The following is a 20,925-nucleotide window of genomic DNA, read 5'->3' as shown; positions in this document are numbered from 1 at the left end:
AACTTAAACGTCACTCGTGTATTAATGGTTATAACTACAACACGCGTCTACATCACGCATTTTTATAGGAATTTACAAAACGTGCATCGTTCCCTTCATCCCCAAACTAAAGCTGAACACTGAGAAGAACGAGGAAGACAGCCTTGCTAATACTGAAATGATTACTAGCTTTGGTGATTTGAATACGTCTCATGTGACCCGGTTCATACAAAACTAACACCTACCACATATACTGAGCTCAAGCTGCCAACCTGAAACAGCAAAAGGGATCTGGACTGTTTCCGGAAGATCTCAGCGCTGGGAGAGTCTCGTTGCCTTTTCCTATAACCTCCCAAGATGCACGTCTCTCCTACAGGATCTCCACTCTGGGGCTCAGTGAGCATCAGTATTTCCACAGCCCATTTCTGAAGTTTTGTTTTTTGTTTTTTTTTTAAGATTAGCTGCAATCAACCATCACAATGAAATAAAATATTAATTTGTATGATAAAAAATCAGCTATTTCCTACAGTTAATGACCAATAAACAATATAGGTCACCTATTGCCTTGCAACACTTTTTTGCTGTCATTCATTGTTGTTAAACATTTGTCGCTTGCTCTCTTTTGTTATACAACGCCATAAATTCCTACTTTCTCCCCAGAAGATCCTCACAGGTATTTTTCTTCCTCAATTAGATTCTGTCACTGCTATTTCTTACTAGTTAGAAATCGTGGAAATTATGAATATGAACACAAAACCCATCAGGGGAATAGAGGCTACTGCTCACCCATTTAACAGCTCTGTATATTGTTCTGGTTCAATTCGTCCTTACGGAGAGTGTCACAGCATCACCTCCACAGCCACAGAGGACAGAAGACTGCATGTCAGCCTGTGTCACAGAAGACACAGATGTGTAGGGCGGTGGCGGAAACGTTACCAATTTGTTATAAATACACTGCACCTAAGACACCCTTTCAACCAATGCATTACAACTTAAGAGAGACACATCCCGGGTTTTCCTTATTAATATTCTGAAGGCATGGCTTCAGAAGTTTAAAGAAGTAATCAATTTATATGGATTTAAGACACAGATAAATTATTAAAAACTAATCCTCGAGGTCTGCTGTCCATACGGTCGGCATCAGCCACATGTGGCTGAGACGGTGCAGAGGCGTCTGTGTTTCTGGAGCTGGGCTTTGGCAGCAACACGACAACTATGGTCAGGAACCTGGGGTGTCTGCACCGCCCCTCATGACCCCCACTTTCAGGAGCAAACACTTAACGTTCTTTAGCTGTGGGGCCAACTGGGAAGTTCTCCCCTGGTATCTCTGCACTGCTGGCTCCTTCGCGGTTTGAACCCCAGCTAGCCTGTCGCTAGGGGCTCCTTGGAGAACCCAAAGCACAGCAGCCCCGCCCACCGGCCTCCACCGCCAACTTCTGCCGTCTCCCGTCCCACTGCTCTGCTTGGTGGCCTTTACACGCAGGTGTATTTATTTGATTGCTGACTGTCCCCTCCTCCAGTGAAATAAAGCTCCTTGCAGGACAGGATTGTGTGGTGTCCGCGGCAATATCCCAGATCCCAGAGGCTGCCAGGCAAAGGCAGACACCTTGTAAATATTTATCACATGAATAAATCAATGCACGCGCTGGGCAAGAAATGGAGATTAAAGCTATCCATGGTAGAAATACACATTTGTGACACAGAAAGCATCTTTTCAAGTAAAAAAACATTTGCTTTTCTCTCCTAGCTTGATCTTTGTAAGCTCTCCAAACTTTGTGTCTGGGTTACAGCAGCTTTCAAGTCCCATATTGTGCATGTCAGTACCTCGCGGAGGGGAACTGAGAACTGGCCTGTAACAGGGGGGACGGCTGGCTGCAGCGTCACCCACTCCAGAAACGCTGGTGCCTCTTGAGGAGACGGGGGGTGGATGCACATCTGCTGAACGAGGATGAGGGCTTGGGCGTGTCAGGCCCTAAGTCTCCTAACGAAGCCCAGCGCTGGAGGAAGCATTGAGAATGGGTGGTTTTGACTGTACATTGTCTAGAGAAGGGGGAGAAAATGGACAGATTTCGGTCAGGGGCACTCACACCGCCCGGGAGTGTAAATCCTGAAAACTGAGCACATGTGACCACGTGCGCCTGCAGCGTGTGCAGCTGTGGTACCGGGAGCACAGGGCCATCGGAAGCTTCTCCAGCGGCACCAATAAGGATATCCCGCTGCCCCAGGAGCAGTATATGGCATGTGCTGCTCTTCTGTGGGGCATAAATAATCACATTTTCCTTCGTGATAATGACAATTGTCACTGTACATTGATAAGTTGTCATTTTTTCAGCTCGAGCATCAGGCAGGCTTATGTGGCTGTAGTTTGCTAACCGAGTCCTTTATAGCCTGACCCACTGAGGCTGTGGCCCCACAAGCCCAGGGACGAGACCTCAACACCTGGGGCTCCCCCACCTGGCCGCCTTCCTGGCCATTTTCACCACTGCCCAGCACAACACATTTCAGACGCACACCACCTTAATTTTCTTCTGCATCCACATTTTAGCTGTTCTTTGCATATTTTTTACAAGCGGAATTTAATGCAAAAGTTAAAAAAAAAAAGTTAATAACACAAATGATTGGTGCTGTTTTACAAATGCCCCCAAGTAGCATTTTCCTAGCAGAAGGGACACCCTTTGGGTCCCTACCTGGACAGGGTCACGCCACTTCAGAAGCATCTGGGTGACAGTGGAACGCAAAACACAACCTTAAACGGCGTTTTCCCCTCTATTTCCAAGTATGTACTAGCAGTTTCAATGATGCTATAAATGTTTCATGTTTGAAATGCAGAATTAAAAGGACTTTAGGAAAATATCCTCTCCATGCCTGTGAGAGTCTGCCCAAATGCACACCGGCTCTCACTTTGAAACGAAGAACCTACCATTTATTTAGTATAAGGCAGGTCTGTCTGGGGCCCCACCGAGGTGGAGGGTGTTACTGGAAATAACAGAAAGAGCTCTTTATTTCACGTGTAACATAAGAGCACATTGTGGCTCTCCAGGCAGCACCACAGTCTCCTTTTAATGTAGGATAATTACATTCATTTCTTTCCCCCAAACATTCAGTCTAAAACAACTATTCGGTGGTGTGTTTCTGGACACAACCTAACAGAATCTTTGCAAATAGCAGATACACGCGAGATAACTACAGATTCTACTGACAAATATTATTACTACCAAAATGATTTATTAAGATTATTTCTGTGCTACTATGAATGTGTGGACTAATTTATAATGAAATTATGATTTCCTGAAATCACTGATAGTTATTAGAAGAGTGAAAAACCAATATTAACTGATGACATACTTGCTGATTTTTAAGTAACATTGCTTGTAATGCCAAATAAGATAGTTTATTGTTTTATTTTCCAAAAAATTGCTTTATTGACCAAAACTGTAAAATAAGAGGTAACCTAAATAGTACATTTCTCCCTCTTGCTATGTTCTGAATGCTCTGCAGTTTATGTAGGCCAGACCCAGGGTTTAAAAAGGTCTCTTTATTTTTATAATTTATGAAAATGGGACTATTGCAACACACAGCTCTCAAGGAAACGAGAGAGGTGGGCTGTGACCAGCAGCACATCCCAGAAGACGTCCGTCTCCATGTCCAGCACCCAACACTTCAAACTGTAATTACAAGCTCCTGTGCCAGCAGTAGGAGAGCGTCCGTCTTCTCTCCAGGCCCCTGGAGCCCTGCGCCCCGTGTGCAAGCGGCGGTTAACGGGTTTCGCTTGGCGTGTTATGCAAAGCCTGCCCACGCGCCGACGTGAAAAGTGCCTGTGAAGGCATGTCGGCCGCTTCGGAGACGGCCTGTCAAAAGGGTTTCAGTTTCCCCTCCTTGCCCTTCCTAACCACTGTCAAAGGCTTTTTTCATTCCAGGTAGTTTCCATACTATTTAGTGCACAGGGCCTGCAACTGTAATTCAGGGTGGGCCACACTGGCACACAGCTATAGGCAGAGCTGAGCAGGCACCAACGCACAGGGCAGAGCCCGCAGATTTCACGGGACACTAGGTAGGATTTGCTACCGGCCGTCCTTGGTGCTACCGTGGGGCAAAGCGACAACTGGCTGAGGGGCTTTTAGAAGAAAGCTCTATTAATTTTGCCTTCAAAATTGCCTTAGTTTTTTGCAAGTTTATTATTTAAGTACTACAATCTGAGACTAAAATGTCCAAGGCATTTTTTGTGCGTGTCATTCCTTTTTGCCACTAGAGACAAACGCCAACACCACACAGGAGGGAGGCCAGCCTGAGCTCTGGGGTCTGGTTTTGGTCGCAGCCCCCAGCTTTGGCCTCCTGCGCCTCAGGGCGAGGCAGGCGCCTGCGTGACTTAGTTCCCACTCACGGCACAAGAAAAGGAGGAGATCCGAGTGGCTCTTGCAGTGTGGCATCAAGTGGGGGGACAGGAGGGGCGCTGGCAACTTCCCAGATGCGCTGAAACTCACAGGCACGTTCACCGCTATCCTAGTTACGAATATTTGAAAGACGAACAACAACAAAAGCCCTTCGTGATATCAGCGAGCACTGCTGTACAGCGGTTTTCTGCTCTCACAACATGGGCCTGAGGGCTGCGTGCGGCCCTTGAACGTGCATCTCCGCCTGATTAGCTAAGGAGCCCATGAAAGGTAAGCGTGTGCTTGAAAGCGTCTGCTTGAAAAACAGTGTCAGGCCGTTAACTGAGCACTTAAGACACTTCCCAAATCACGGATTATCCAGAATTCTTTCCTTAGGTAATAGTGACTTAATTTTTCCCTCCGAAGCTGGGGGCCAAGCTAGACATTGGGAACAGAGTGATAAAGCAGAGAGTGGTACAGAAAAGTGTACAAAGGCCAACGTAGCCGTCCACCCTTAAGCACACAACCCCTGGTTCTGTGTCTCCTGAGGCTCCAAAACGCTACCTGACGGCGTTTCCAAGCTGCCCCCAAAGGCACAACCGGTCCAACGCTGTATTTACACTGTTGTACGACACTCAGTGCCCAGGTCTATGCTCTCCTGCCCCAAATTCTAAAACCCCCACAGCTTCAAGGGTGCAAGTTGCTCCTTGAGCTTGGAACAGACTGATTTGGCAGAGAGCCGGGTGGGAGCCAGCACGAGGGTTTCAGAGCACTGTGCATCGGAGCTATTCCTAAGTTCCAATGAAGAACTGGGAACGGGTTTGATGACACCTCTGCCCTGGGGCCTCGCGGAAGAAATGTCCAATACATTGAATTATTGATTTAAAACTTCTCAAAAAGTCATACTTGGCCACCGTGTATTAAAATGGAACCAGCACTTCGGTGCCCGTATTTCAAATTCAAATGTGACTGGTAAAGGCATTTTGAACAAAACGGAGAATTTCATTTCCTGCTTTCTTGTTTCTTTAGAGGATCACCGTCATTTTTGTTTTGTGTCTTCCGATGTTTCCAAAATCAACAATGAAAAGAACTGGTTTAAACAGCAAGGACTGAACGTCCTGGTCTTCTGTCTGAGGCCTTGGGTACCGAACGCGCTGCAGACAGAGGGTTCCCTCCAGAGACAGCCCCTGGTGGGAGGGAAGCTGGGTCGGACCTTCCCCCCAGCAGGCAACGGGGGCTGGCGGGGCTGGAAAACACGCTGCCCTCTCCGCAAAGCCACACCCTCTTGTAGCAGGTGCGCCCTAAACGTGGAGCATGTATGTGTGTTAATTTTTAAACTTCCCAGCCAGACCAGACCCATTCCCTCATCACTAGAAACATAAGAAAACTCCCTCACATTATAAATTCTAACTTTAAAAACACTGAAAGTCATTTGTACTGTGCTCAGTAGGGGGGTTAGGGTTACAGTGACACAGCCGCTCCTCAGCGACCCGTCCCACCCGAGTGTCTCCAGCCTTGCATCTCAGTTTCTTGCCTCGATGTCCACAGAACTCCACTAGCATCCACTGCATGAGCCCCTTCCCAGCACCCCGCTCGGCTAACGTGGTGTGGTTCTCAGGGGCGCAGGTACGAGAGCCTCCACAAGTGTGGTTCCCGGTCTGTGGCCCCAGCACCCGCACGGCTTGGGGCCTCACCCGTCACAGCACATGGCAACGCCTCATGCCAGTCCAGTCACTGGTCTCCCCAAGGGTGAGAACGGGGTCACCCTGCGCCGTTTCCTTCTCAGCGTCCAGCTGCTATTTGCTGGCCATCAAACTCGATGGAATTAAAGAGTAAACAGGGTGAATAAAAGAGCGCAGTGGTCGGTTTCTTAAGAGCAAGGACTGTCACAGTCTCCCTTGCCGTCTCTTCGGTCACATGGAGCTTTGCACATGACCACACTGTCACTCTTAGGGCAGTGACAGCAGGGGCTGGAACCGCCCTGTGCGAAGGGCCTCCCAGGGTTTGCTGAGCTAACAAACCGCTTTGTGACAGCCCTGGCGCTGCAGAAATTAACAGCACACTCTGGATTAACCACCAAGTAGCTTGTCATGTGCACGATTTGAGAGTATTTCTATAGTGAACGGAATACGTTTTCACCACGGTGCCCACAAAATGGCGGTAGATGAGCAACACACGAGCTCGATCACTACAGGACATTTGTGTTGGAGATCAACGCACAGTGGGCACAGACCCCATCCCACTGGACGGCCAGCCTTGCTGCCAGGTTCATTCACATCACGGAAACTGGTCCCTGTGACTCTGAACGAGACCAGGCTCTGTCACAGCCTGAGGGAGATCCCAGTGCTCACACTCACGCTTCCTGCCACCTTTGTTTTGTGAAACAGCGACAGCGTCCCCGTCAACGTACCACAACCTTCACAGGTGTCATGCCTTTTTAAAGCCACTGTATGCTGAGCTATGAAATGTATAGACATGATCACAACAGCACACATTTTGTAACCCAGTACAATGCCATCACTCTACAATTTGCCTAACATCCTTTTCTATGCCTTGTCAACATACGTACTTGAAATAACGCACTTCATCACACATAAAATTTTATATGGCATTACTTTGTGTATACGTTATAATCATGGCTCATTCTTTCCCACATTCTCCAAAATTAAACGTTCAAACGACTGCATTCCATCCCACTGGGCGGACTTTCTAACGACCATGCACTGGACAATGCGGATCGCTGGGAAATTGTTCCCCCCCTGGCAAGAAAGCTGCAGTGACGCCATGTTCATTTTAGCTGTGCTTCATTTTTTCAGGATGAATTACCCCACATGGGTTATTTTCTAGAAACTATGCACATTTTCTTGTTTATTATAAAACATACCAATGCTGTAGTTTAAACCTGAAATAGTTTCAATCTTACTCATTCGCTATTGATATTATCTACAGTTTCTTGAAAATAACCATGTAAATAACCACCACACACACACGCACACACACACACACACACACACACACACACAAAGCTCTGAAACTTTAAAGTCATATAAGAAGCACATATAGGAGAATAAACAAAGCAGTCAGAACCTCTTGAATTGAAGTTAAACGTAAAAAAGACAGAGTTAGGAGCAAAAATAGTGCTCATTTAATAAATCACTTATTAAATGCAGCCTACAGACCAAGCATTACTAGTTAAGTTTAATCCTGAGAGTTACTTTTTTTTTATGTCAAGAAAATTACTTTTCAATTATATAGTCTAAGTGCTTATTAGAAAAGCGGTTATTTCCATTTCTTACTATGGCTCATAACCCCTTTCTTAACATTGCTAATAGTCATATATTTTTTCCTGTAATTTTCACAGAATTTTGAAGTAGATTGTCACATAATTTGCAAATAATGGTAGTTGGCCTCTACTTAGTTTTAAATATTTACACATGTAAGACCCTCTTGCAACAGATAAAATAAATGGGTGCTTCTAAGAAATTCTGAAGCGCGGGCTGGATGTTTAATCGCTTCACAGAATCCACAAAGCACAACAATCCTCTCAGGACGTAGAGAAAGTTTATGTAAGGAATGGAAAGCCCGAATCTCGTCTGTGCTTTACAGAAATAGGACAGGTCCAAGTGGCAGCATCACAAATGCCAAATATGGAGGAAAAGTTAGAAACGTGCTGCTTTCAGAACTTCTGAAATAAAACAAACTGCTTTGTACGTGCAGCACAGACCGTGACTGATCTTGCTTTCAGGTACAAGTGCCCTGCACCCTGGAGTGTGAGTCCAACACCTTTCTCTGTAAAAATCTCAACGTATAGAGTATGACAAACACGTAACAAGAAAAAGCATGTTTTGACACTGAACATATTTATATTATTAAAAATTCCAGAACAGGAAGATTAATATTGCTCAGGAATAAAGGGTTTTTCAAATTAGCTCACAATTAACATACGTTGAGAAGATGTTTTGCATAAACTACATAGAATTACTCTGTTCACTTTATAAATTTATATCAAATAACAAGTACATGATCAAATGTGTGTTAGTCTCCAAAACATACTGTATTCATACATTAAGTGTTTCATTTATAACATTAACAAAAACAGTTTTACTGAATCCAAAACTAGTGCTCAAATATACATACTTAACACATTTCAAGTCACCCCAAAATAAAATGACTAGCGAGGGAACTGGACAGCCAGGTGACTGAATCCATTCTACCGGACACTTGCACACTTGACTCCACACGTCGGGCGTCAGGAAATGGCTATCAAAGAGTCTGAAGGTTTCGAGGAGTAAATCTTAACCAGAACTGAATACAAATATTTTGAAAGTCAGTACATATTGACATTAAAATGCAATATTGCCCGTGATTCTAACGGCTTCCTTAAATGTTTCCCTAAAACCTTTGAAACACTAGGGTTCTGTCCTACAGTATGAGGGATGTTTAATGAATGCCCTGCTTCCGGTCTTGGCAGTCGTGGCCTGTGGTCTGACGTGAATGGACACGCTCAGAAGGTCCCGTTACCGTAAGCAGGCGGGCTGCTGGCAGTCCGTTACGCGTGGCTCCGAGTATGCCCAGAGTCTCCTGGCTGTGTACGGTCCCCAACTATACTTTGTTTGGAAAACACTTTTTGGATTCCCTGCCCACAGAATGTTGGTATTCACTTCCCCGAGTAAAAGGCTATGAATACTAACAATACGCCCCTCCATCCCTTCCCCTGACACCTTCAGAATTACAGCCATTTTCTGTGGTCTTCATTCAGCTCAAAGTGATTTTTCCAAATCACTTCCAACAGCGAGGGGATTCGAGTTAGTGAGTACATGAGTAAGTCCGATACAGCGTCTGGCTACGGAACAGCTCCCACTGCCTGCGCTCCCTGCACACCTGTGACATAGGTTATCAGCCATCACACAGCTGAGGACGTGAGATCAGAGACACTTAACTAGTATTTGCTTCCTGCCATGGCCTGTGTGCTGTACGGTCCAGCAGCAAACACAACTCCTGGGACCCACAGAGACACACGTGTGGCTGGAACTGAGTGAGGAGACGTGAGCTGAATAAGAGGGACGGCATCAGAGAGGCGGAGTGCAGGGGCTGACCTTGTGGCCTCCTGGGCAACTGAAGTGCCCGTGACCTTTTGTTCCACCTTTACTGAGGTGCTGCTGACAAATAAACCTTCTGCGTGTTTAAGGTACAGCCTGCAGCTTTGACAGAAGTACACACTGTGAATGATTACGGCAATCACAGTAATCAACACACCCATTCCTCACCTAGTTACCAAGGCGAGAACATGTGGTGAGAACACAGACCTATTCTCAGCTAATTTCAAGTCGGCGATCCATCCTCACTACCGTCGTCTGCTGTGCATTAGGTCTCCAGCACCTGTGCATCTGGTAAGTGCGCGCTGTACCCTCTGACCAACACCCCTCACTCCCCGGCCCCTGGGCACAACCACTACTCTTGGCCACTGTGAGTCTGACTGCTCACACTCCAATATTCGTATAAAACCATGCAGTATCCTTCTGTGTCTGGCTGATTCTGCCTACATAACGTCCTCAGGTTCATCTGTGTTGTCACAAGGGCAAGAACTCCATTTTGTGTAAGACTGGGTGTGGGTGACACCCGCTGTATGCACGCACCACATATCAGGCTGAGTGACACCCGCTGCATGCACACACCACGTCTCCTCAGGCTGAGTGACACCCACTGTATGCACACACCACGTCTCCTCAGGCTGAGTGACACCCACTGCATGCACACACCACGTCTCCTCAGGCTGAGTGACACCCACTGTATGCACACACCACGTCTCCTTATCTACCCATCCGTCCACGGACACTGAGGTTGCGTCCACTTCTCACTACTGTCAGTAACGCGCAGTGAGCATGGGTTGCAGAGACGTGATTGCACTTCCTTTGGACAAACACCCAGCATGGGTTTGTCTGATAAGGACCTTGGCTTTGCTCTGAGTCAGACACTGTAGGGTTTTGGCAAAGCAGACATGACGCGTGTTTTCACAGGATCGCTCCGTGTGCAGGACTGATGATGGGATGGGGGTCAGGGTGAGCGAGGGAGCAGGAGAGCCCATCAGGGGGACAGTGTAGCGGGAGGCGGAAGGGACAGTGCCTTCAGAGGACTGCAGCAGCGGGCGGGAAGAGAAACAGTTAGACGCCAATGTGTCTGAAGGTCCAGACAACTGACGTGGCGCCACCTTTTAGAATGCATTCATTTCCTGAATAAATGGGAAGAGCTGCCCTTTTTTGGATGGAAGGAGAGAAGCAGGTGGAGCAGGTGTGTGAGGGAGTCTGGGAGCCCAGTTTTAAGTCGCTGGATTTGGCCTCTGGGTGGGGAGGTCGCATGGGAAGCTGATCAGGTACGGCTCCTGCGCTTTCTCACTCACTTCTCTACACGACGGGTCTGTGTGTGACCTTCAGAGCTGAGAGACACACCTCCCTGGTGGTGCTGACACTCGGGGCCTCCCCGTCCCCACTGGCCACACGGCGTGTTGGGAAGTCACCACATGGACCCACGATCGTTTCTACCCCTTAGTGAAACTAGAGTTGAAACAGAGGAATATGCAACAAGGGGAAAAAGTGTTTAAAACCAAATAAAATAAATGAAAGGGTAAACCTGGGTCCATGGGGAGACTTTTAGCACAGAATGAGAAGTACGGTGACATTGAAGACCAAGAGATAATACGCCACTGAATAGAAGCATCAAAGTTCAATTGTGATCAATTGTGAAGAGGTTAGTCACAAAGCAAGATGATGGAAATACAATTGAGGACAAAAACTTATACCTCTAAACGATCTTTTTCCATGAGCATCTCTATTCTTCTCTCTCTGAATCAATCAATCAATCAATCTCTGTCATACAAAATCTCTTCTTTTATAAAATAGAACCGCCATGTCGCAGAGGAAATGGGGTCCTGTCCAGCGCTCACTGGGCTTGGCCCATGGGGCACGAATCTGCTACTGTTAGCGAAGGCCGAGTCTGGTCAGCAGCCAGATGGAAGCTTTCCTTTTCATTTCTGCACTAAAAGAGCTCCAGGTGTTGGATACAGTTGTTTGTTTGTTTTGTTGCTCTTTTCCCCGTGTGCCTGGCTCCAGGAAGAATGTCGTTACCACCGCATTCTTTTATAAACAGCAAAATACTGTGTTCTGCAGTGTAGTCGGTACAAGCTTGGCTCATCCTGCTTTCCTTCACACCATAGAGTAACTAAATATTCAATGATTTTATCTTGTAACGCAAAGGAACTTGGAGAGTTTTCACTTGAACAATCAAATGTCTCAGCTCAGCCTCAGCCGCGGCTCCATGAGACACAGCTGACACTCTGAGGAACGGCTCGTAAGAATCACCTTCTCTAAAGCAAGCACAAAGCTTCCTTTGTTACTGCGATTTTGTTCCAGTTCCCGGCATTTGTTTTGATTGCCGCTGCCTTGCTTTAAGTCGGGTCCACTCCCCAAAGACTGTGAAGCTGCATGGAAGGCTTAGCTTTCTCACGTGTAAGGATGGGATGCTATTCGTGTAGGACATATATGTGACAATGTGATATGCTCTAGTGGATAGTTTATTTCCATCCTCATAGAGAAATGCACATCTAAGTGAAGTCACTACACACACGTCTTCACCAAAAGGCCCAGACGCGATGGGAACTCACTTTAAGTCAGTGAGGGCCTGGAAAGCTCAGGAAATCAGATCCCCTAAGAGGAGGCTGCTGCCAAAAAGACTCATGTTGAAACTCCTGTTACAAAGCAAGGTGCCTTTCTCGTAAGAAAATAATAGTGCCTGATGATATTAGCTTTCACTTATGTCGAGATCTTCTTATTAAAAATCATACGAGAAGGATTTAAGTAATGCCACTCATGGAAATCTTGGGCGAGGACGAGCCCACTGGCAGAACGGAACACTCTCAGTCATGCCACATTGGCCGATCACCGCTGCAGAAACAGGACACTGGCTATAGTTTAGTTCAATAACGGCGACGTCCGTGAACCCAAGCCCAAGCGAGCCCACATGATCTGAGTAGAGTGATGGGAGGAATGAAAAGAAGGCACGCAAACTCAGTTTCACCGCACAGGCTCAGATAAGGTGACACTTGGGTGACATCACCACGATATCACGGCATGAAGCTGGGATGTTGAACTTCAGCCAAAACAGTGCAAACAAAGTCCTTCCCTTGTCATCTGGTGACTTGTAGAATAGACAGAAATATCTCGTAAGCTTTTTAATGTTACTTGGTGCATCTGAATTTACTAACCTACTTAAATTGAATAGGAGATATCTAAGTAAGCATTGCAGGGCATTTACAGAATCCAAAACTCTATTCCTGGGTTTTAGCAAAAGCATCGATCTTTCCTGGACAGCACGATACTCTGGTACATGTCACATCACATCCAAATCTGATTATCCAATAAAGGAAACAGAGCACTTTGCCAGTTACAAAGTATATGAAATGCGTATTTTCAAAGGACAGCGTCTGGTAGATGGAACATTCTGCATAAGTAGGATTGACTAAATCCATAATTACTTATTGATTTGTGTCCACCAAAAAAGAAAGCACAGTATTTTATTTTTAAATGGGTGGTATTGGGAAAATGTGGTTATTTTAAAACTGTAATGCTGGCATAAAGCATTTATTTTTTATTCACCTGTAAGACCGGTTTAGCAATACTGAGGGAGAAAATTACTTGTTCGTATTACCCTATATTCACTTTTCAATAGGATGTGACTTACTTTAATACACTGTTTATTAGTGTTATTGTCTGAGAACGCAATGACATAAAAGACACATTTAGTTTCAGCTTATAACCTTTAAAAAAAATAAAATGAATTCAGTAGCTACAAATGCCGGACTAAGGAAAAGAGCAACACATATATATGTAAGATCGAAACAACAGCCTCATAGAGACTTAACTCAAATGGCTACCAGCAAACCCGAAAGAAAACCATCAGTACTCCTCCTAAAGCAATGCTCTGTCACGTGACGTTACGGGGTCCCGTGCAGGTGTGCAAACCGCAGAGCGCCTGGGAGTGGTTACATGGTTCAAACTGTACTTTTTTATCTGTTCTCAACGAGGGGCGTTCTCTTACCCTCACAGTTCCAGGCATTCTGGCTTCTGCCGACATAAACGCATTCCCCAAATAAGAGGGTCCCAGCAATCTCCCACTAGACATTTAAGCCCAGGTGTGCGTTTATGTTTTAAGATGCTTTTTTTGAACCTTCTGACTGTGAGAGGTCTGGGAAAATCACTGCCTGAATGAATGAGAACTGGTTTTCTAAAGCGACGCTGTAGACGCTTGACATACCGTGAAAAAAAACCCCGTGGCCTCCCTACCTTGAAAACGAACATCTCGCGGCGGAGAACGGCAAGAGTGTTGAAGTCCCCGTCGCAGATGTTGGGTTTGGCTCCCGGGTAGGAAGGTCGGCCCGTGGGCGGCCGGGGAGGCTTGGGCCGGTCATTCTTCCGAGGGTCAGCCGGAGGAACAGAGCGGTGTGGGGGCACCGTCGGCAGAGGTCGCGTGGGTGGGGGGGTCTTGTCAGGTGGCCCTTGGGAACAGGAAGACAGCTGTTGGCTCACAAGAAGCTGGGACAGTGCCGGAAAGTGTGCTCCAGAGCGCAGGCTGAGTGAGCTACAGGTCGCTGAGCCCGTGTGTGTTCTGGGAAACACGGCGTCTTCCCAGCAAACAAACCGTGGCCGAGGCTGAGAAACCGTGCTCACCATGCTAGATCCCGGATCCAAGGAACGAGGCTTTCCTTCACCACAGTCCTCATCGGAAAAGCTGCTATGAAATCTTTTTTTAGAAGTAGGTGGTGTATAAGTAATAAATAATCGAAAAGGAATGTAGCATGTAAAGTCCACTAAAGTGAACCCTAGATTTTGATGGACAGAGTCTATGCAAATATTTCTAAAACATTAACATAAACGGATCAAAGTTTATTCTACCCTAGGTCTCCAATTATATGTTATAACCTTTCCCGACTTCCTTTATTTTCTTCTAATGAGATGTTTTGATAAATTGCTAGGACAGTGTTTCACGTGAACACAGTATCTGAGATAGCTATTGATTAAAACACCACTAGTCAAATATTAATGTGAAGAACTGCTTCTAAAAAGAGGGTTCGAAGTCAAGCCAAGGTTCACAATGGAGTTGGTACCGAGGCAAAACTTCACTGGCCGGGCATTTGTGTCTCTGAAAAGAAACACAGAGCTGCTCTCACTTAATGTTTCGATGTGGAAAGAACATTGTTTTCGGACCTTCAGTCTGGACCACTGGTTCAGGAGGTCCTGGGACAGAGCCCTTTGCAGTTCCCCTGGGAAGCTCTTAGGTACGGGGCCTCACAGCTCTCCCCAGCTCGGCGTCCCCCACATCTCTTTCCTTAGTGTCCCCCAAACAACGAGCAGCACGACAGTGGACCTTACGTTTGCAAATCTGTGTAAACCCTGTAAGGGCACCTACCACTGAGATTGAAACTAACGAAACTAATGAAGGCAAAACACATTAGAAACTTAAACTCTGCTACTCAAAAGCACAAACGACATCTTCTGGGCACTGGATACTAACTAACATCCGGAGAGCAGCACACTTGTGGTGCACGATGAACGCTTCACCTCATTAACTGAGTAAAGCTCTTCTGTGTGTAGGAATTACAAATGCCAAGTACCTAACAATTACACGTCCTCATAAAGGTCACTGGTTCCACTGAGGGAGCCAGGATTCGAGTCAATACGGGAACAGCCTCTTTCCCTTTTGCCTCAATTTGCATGTGCTGACTGGACACCATCAATAAAAGCAATTTTGCTGCACTAGAACTTCATGCTGACTTACGCTAGTAAACTCACCAACGGTTACCTGTCACTCTCAGTCCAAAAACTGCACACTTTCCAGGTGATTTAGTTCTAGCCATCACACAAGGGTGTTTTCTGCGACTTCAAAACTGATTTCTGCAGGAACATCTGACATCAACCACCATAACCTGAGATCAATCTGTCGGTTTGTACCGACGTACACACTATTACCATTGGTTTCATTCATTTCATACGTATTGTCACCTGAGTGGAAACACTGAAGCTTATCAGCTCTTTGCTGTAACTATTGGTTTCAACTCAACTTGATTAGAAAATCGTATCGGTGTGTAAGACTGTCCCATAATCTGTCTATTAAGGGACCTGGGCCTGTTGTCAACAGAACCTGACTGATTAAACACTTGCCAACAGGTTCCTGCTTTCATTCAGGAACCCCCCCCTTTGACATGTGGGCCCCTGTCCCGGAGAAGACCTGGCGGCAGGGCTTGTGGGCTGCGGACGAAGCACACTGACGGCGGCGGCTTACCGTAGATCTTCTGGATGCCCTGTAAGTCATCGCTGGGCAGCTTGAAGCTGTCGGTCTCCATGTACTGATAGAACGGGGCCATGATGGCGGTGGGGTCGTTGGAATGCTCCAGGCCCAGGGCATGTCCTAGCTCGTGAACGGCCACGAGAAACAAGTCGTTGCCTGTGCAAAGGAGACAAGACACGGATGTCACTGACAGCCCAGGACAGAAGGGACACAGAGCGCACACCCTGCTGCTACCGCCATTCTACCCGAGGAAGAGAGGACATCTTTATTTCAGCTATCGCTATGATTTCCGCAATGCATTCACCACCAGCAAAATCTAACAGGCTATTTTAACAAGGGGGTGCAGCTGGCAAGGTGGTGACAATGAAGTCACAGAAACGTAGCAACTGAAAAGGAAGAACAGGGGCTAAAAGTTGAGAAAAAGAGCAGCCGCATCAGAAGTCGCTGCTACGGCTGCCGAAATCCCCTCTCGATGACGAAGCAGGGGCCGTACGACATCGCACTCTTTCAACCTCCACACTGACCCCAGTGCTAACAGAGACTCAGTGAAAAACAGAGACCAGAGGCAACCCCTACGTTTATGTGGATGAGAAAATGCAGGTGGACAGGGGACGCGTCTTGTGACGAGCAAGTCGAGACTGGAACTCAGGGTGTTATTAGTTTTCCTCCTTATGTCATCGTTTTAAAACTTTTCTTTCTCCGTTACAGTCGACACACAGTATTACGTTAGTTTCAGGTGCACAGCGTAGTGATTAGACATTTTTGTAACTTACACAGTGAGTCCCCCGCCCAGTAAGACCAGTCCCCACCTGGCACCATACAGACGTATTACAATGTTACTGACTGTGCTCCCTGTGCGGCGGGTCACCCTCCACCCAGCCAAGGGCAGCAGCGCTTGTGTGCACGCGGAATGACCAGCAGGTGCCAGAGGGGCGTGCTGGGGACAGCAGGACCCGGGTGCTTTCACTCACCACTGCAGAGGAGGGGTTCTAATGATGGGAGCGAGGGGAGGGTGGGGTGGGGAGGTCAGGACGTTAGACAGCGGAAAACAGAGGACACAGGGCTACACAGCTACTGGAAAGCAGGAGTGTTTTTAAAGATGCTACTTGGAGTAGAAAAGCCAACACGTAGCTATGGGGATGACGCAGGACGCACGTTGTAGTCCCAGCAGAGCTGCCCACAGAAGCAAGGACGGGTGATGGGAAGAGATGCAGGAGTCTGCACGGGACGCAGGGACATGGGGACTGCTGCGCGGTCCCCGCGGCCGCAGGGTGGGGCGGGGCAGGCGGCCACGGGCATTCTCAGACCTACTACCTAACACCAGCTCTAAAGAGTCACCAGCAGAGCCCACATCAGACCCGTTTCTTAAGAGGCAGCTTCCTGGTCAGAGTCCCAGAGCGGCTTTACGGGGTCACGTGTCCTTTTATTCTTCCAAAGGAAAAACCCAGCCGTCATAGCCTCCTTCCTGTCTGCCGCGTCCCCTTCCCTCGGAAGCAGGTGCCCTGACGGCATCCCTGGGACAGCGCGCAGGGTCACTCTGTCCTCTTGGGCAGGGATGCTGGGCCCTGGGTCTCCATCAGCCTCTGGGACCCTGTGGACTTGGGAAGAGCACAGCAGATCTCTCACAGGAAAAGTGTCTTAAAACCACAAATATTTTTTTTTTCCCTAATAAGAGGAACATGAAAGACCAAAAAGTAAAGCAAAGTAAGAACAGCAAAGGTCGCTCCCTCCCATGGACTGTCCTCCTGGGTAGATCCAGTGTCCCTGAACCCATTTCCCAGGGTGGAGGCATCTGGTCTGGGGAATGACGTGAAACTCAGGGGAAGTTAGCGGGATGCGATATGAACCTATGACCCACCGAGCTGCCAGGGCACTTTCAATCAGAAATACTGGCCAAGAGCTCCAGGCAATTCTTCAGATGATTGGCAATAATATAATCAAACCTGACTTGCAGCCACACAACACTTTAAAGGGCTTAGCTGTTCAATGAAGTGCTACCCTGTGGTTTGCATTCCACTAAGAACAAAAGTTGTTGGCATGCAGTGGGTTTTAGACAATTAAAATGCAGCAGCCCCCAGCAAAAAAAAAAAAAAAAAAAAAAAAAAAGAGAGAGAAAAGCAAAAACAGAAAACAACCAAGAAAAAAAAAAAAAAAAATGCCAGAAAAACTAAAATAAAATGCAGCAGACTTCTCTCTTTCCTGAGACTGAAAACCATAGCAGCTCCTGTAACTTATGCTTAATTCACATCCCCTAAGACTTCCCGCTATGAGGCTGTGATGCACCTGATCTTATCTGCACAGACCACAGAGGACAAACCAGCCCCTACCCCCCCTCTTTAGCACAGAAACAGTGCTTGCTCCTTGGGCAAGGTTTTTGGTTTTGAGCTTGTGGCATTCAATTGTATCTCTAATCTTCTTTCCTTTGTATACACTCCAATGTGATTTCAGAACACTGAACTGTATATAATGAAAAATAATGCATTATTTATAATTTCCTTGTCATAATTATGTTTTTATGTTTTGCGCTAAGCTCTTTCCGCCCTCCATGCATTTTCATAGGCTAGTGCCTCTGCTGACAACATATCCTGAATGGGAAAAACTGACTATGTAATATTTCATATGTAAAAAGTGCTATAAATAATTCTAACGTTTACCGTCCTACAAACCTACTCGAACACCAGCTCCACTGATCTCTCTAACCTGAGTTTTTAATTTCTCTTTCCCTTGCTTAGATTTTGATATTTTCAGGCACTTGAAATATAAGGAAACTAAATACCCACCTAATGACAGGTCTTCCAAAAATCAGCAGAGGTTTTCCAAAGCTACACTACTATGACATTTCTAGTTTTTCATTTAATAAGCACCCTAGAATAAACCAATAGAATTAAAATAACTCAGCTCTATGCCAGCCGGGGAAGGGGACCCCCAGTGTAATAAACTGCAAGGCCACGTTCCGGCAGGGATTTGGACCATATGCCCATCTGTGTGTGGACGTGAGCACTGTTTGTCCCACTTGACGCTGAGCACTCCTGGCACAGCAACCCCGCTGTTACAGGCCACGGTCTCCAGACCAGCGGCCGCTATGTGATGGAGATGCTTTTAAAAATTACCAGTTACCTCCTATGCGCAAGGAACTATTTATAGAATGACTGAACCCCTGATAAACCCTTTTCCTAACGTGTGATCAATTTGTGTGCTGTCTGCCAGGCGACAGGAAGTGCCAGGGCTCTTCAAAGTTAACGTTCCTAAGTCCTTTGTCCTTCATTGGGGAACTGAGTTTAGTTCAGCAATTCTGAGCTCTTTGGGGTTCACAAGCTCCTCAGAGGACCAGAGAAACCGAGGGGCTTCCCCCCAACTGAATGCATTCGCACAGCATCACATGTGATTGTCAAGGCAGTTCAATTCTTAACTTCCGTTAAGACAAAGCAGACTTAAAACCCTCACTCAGCTATTGTCTGTAGGGGTTAGTAATTCACTAACATCTCTGTGATCCAGGCCTTTATCTGTAAAGGGGGTTTCAGGTCACCTCCTTCCAGGTGGCTGGTGGGCTAACTACCACCGTGTCTGTGACACACTCAGCACACTGCCTAGGACACAGCTCCACGTTCCCCGAGTGGGATCCCTGCTCCTCCCCCACGACTAACAGACGCACAACTTCCGAGTGAGATGCCACACTCGCACCTGGTAATGCATGTCGGTGACGTGACAGACCTGACTACTTAGGGAGGGAGAATTTCCTCTTTACAGGGGAAAAAAGGCAAAAGCAACCAATGAAAACAATCCTCTGTACCCACGTCTTTGTGGGGAGGTTTGTTAACAAATTATAAACAGATGTGTTTTCATAAAACATTAAGATAGAAATCAAACACCAACAAATACGGTCAAGGAGCCAGTTCAGTGACTCACCCAGACCTGACGTTTTCCCTGTTGGGAGCATGTCCCCAGAAGGACCTGTTTTGTTCAACAGGTGGAGATTTTTAAAATATTGTTTTAAAGGCGACTCTTCATCTCAAGCAACCGTCCTTTCTTACCCTTAGTCAAGCAATGGAGTTAAACGCATGCATTTACGTGGCACATAGGGACACGAGGAGAAGACTCACACTTGGCCTGCTGTTCACAGAGGAAACTGTGAAACGTATTTCTGGCTCTTCAAAGCATGTGAAGTCACCTAAGTACCCTCCTTATCTGCTCTCTTTACGCTTGTCTTTAGTGCGGTGAACCAACCAGGAGGATGAAAAGGAAAGCAAGAATAAAAGGACACTTCTCTTTTTTAGTAATAGAAGTGCTTTCATCTGGCCATGATTTATTCAACATAGGTGTAGCAGAATAGCTCATCTCATTTTCGTTTGTAAACAAATCATTGAAAGGTCTGGGTTTCAGCTCAGAAATTGGCAGGATATTCTGTTGGCAACGTGCTTATGAATTTCAAATGTTCTGGAGAATGTTTTCTTTCTAGGATACATGAGTTGGAAGAAAACCATAACGTAAGTGGCTTGACACATTTGTGTGTGTGTGTGTGTGTGTGTGTGTGTGTTGTAAGTGAAGCAATGAATACAGCACCTATGCTTCATGACTTTTACAGAGTCTTTGAAAATAAATTCATACAGTACCTTCACTGTAGTCTTGACCATATCTTCCAGCAGAAGGAAGACTTAAAAATGTATTAGAGAGATGGACTCTAAAAAAAGCAAGGCGTGTAAATTCCTGATTTTGAGATTTCTTTTACTACTAATTATCTATAAATTGCAAAAGGCCTAATACCTATGAAGCAGTGGCCCCCTTCACTGCAGAGGAATGGAAAGGAGCCCGGAGGGGCTAGCCGTAACCCGGAAGTCAATCCTCAAGACGTCCCCGTGAGCGGTGTGCTGAGCCCCAAGCAGCAGCTGAAGCAGCAAAGGTTTGGATTCGGTAACTTAAAAAAAAAGTACAAATTGGCAGTTGCAAAACAGAGGGATGTAAAGTGCAGCACAGGAAACACAGTCAATGGTCCTGTAAGAACTCTGTAGTGTGTGGGGGGACTAGACGTATGGGGGTCACTTCGTAAGGTACAGAAATGTCTAACCGCTACGCTGTACACCTGGAACTAAGAGAACATTGAATGTCAACTGTAATTGGAAAATAATTTAATAAATGTAAAAAAAAAAAAAAAAAAAGCTGGTAAGTGGCACTGCCAAGTTCACATCCAGGTCTGTTTGTAGCCAAAGCCTTTCGTCTGTGATGAACACGACTATCCGTGAAT

General features: G+C 46.4%; 1 protein-coding gene across 1 annotated transcript in view; it reads right to left on the bottom strand.

Moving 5' to 3' along the window:
* The window catches only part of MMP16 (matrix metallopeptidase 16), a 120,022-nt gene that overhangs the window by 23,613 nt on the left and 75,484 nt on the right, over positions 1 to 20,925 (bottom strand). The window contains exons 5-6 of the mRNA XM_019726249.3: positions 15,681 to 15,842; positions 13,685 to 13,896 (exon numbers count right to left, since the gene is read on the bottom strand). Of these exons, the coding sequence (XP_019581808.2) occupies positions 13,685 to 13,896; positions 15,681 to 15,842 (374 nt within the window). The remainder of the gene's footprint in view (positions 1 to 13,684; positions 13,897 to 15,680; positions 15,843 to 20,925) is intronic.

This window comes from Rhinolophus sinicus, chromosome 7 (assembly GCF_057876585.1).
Source record: "Rhinolophus sinicus isolate RSI-liver-muscle chromosome 7, RSI-T2T, whole genome shotgun sequence".
Lineage (NCBI taxonomy): Eukaryota > Metazoa > Chordata > Mammalia > Chiroptera > Rhinolophidae > Rhinolophus > Rhinolophus sinicus.
Note: the sequence above shows the minus strand (reverse complement) of the source record. Positions and strands in the feature narration are given on the sequence as shown.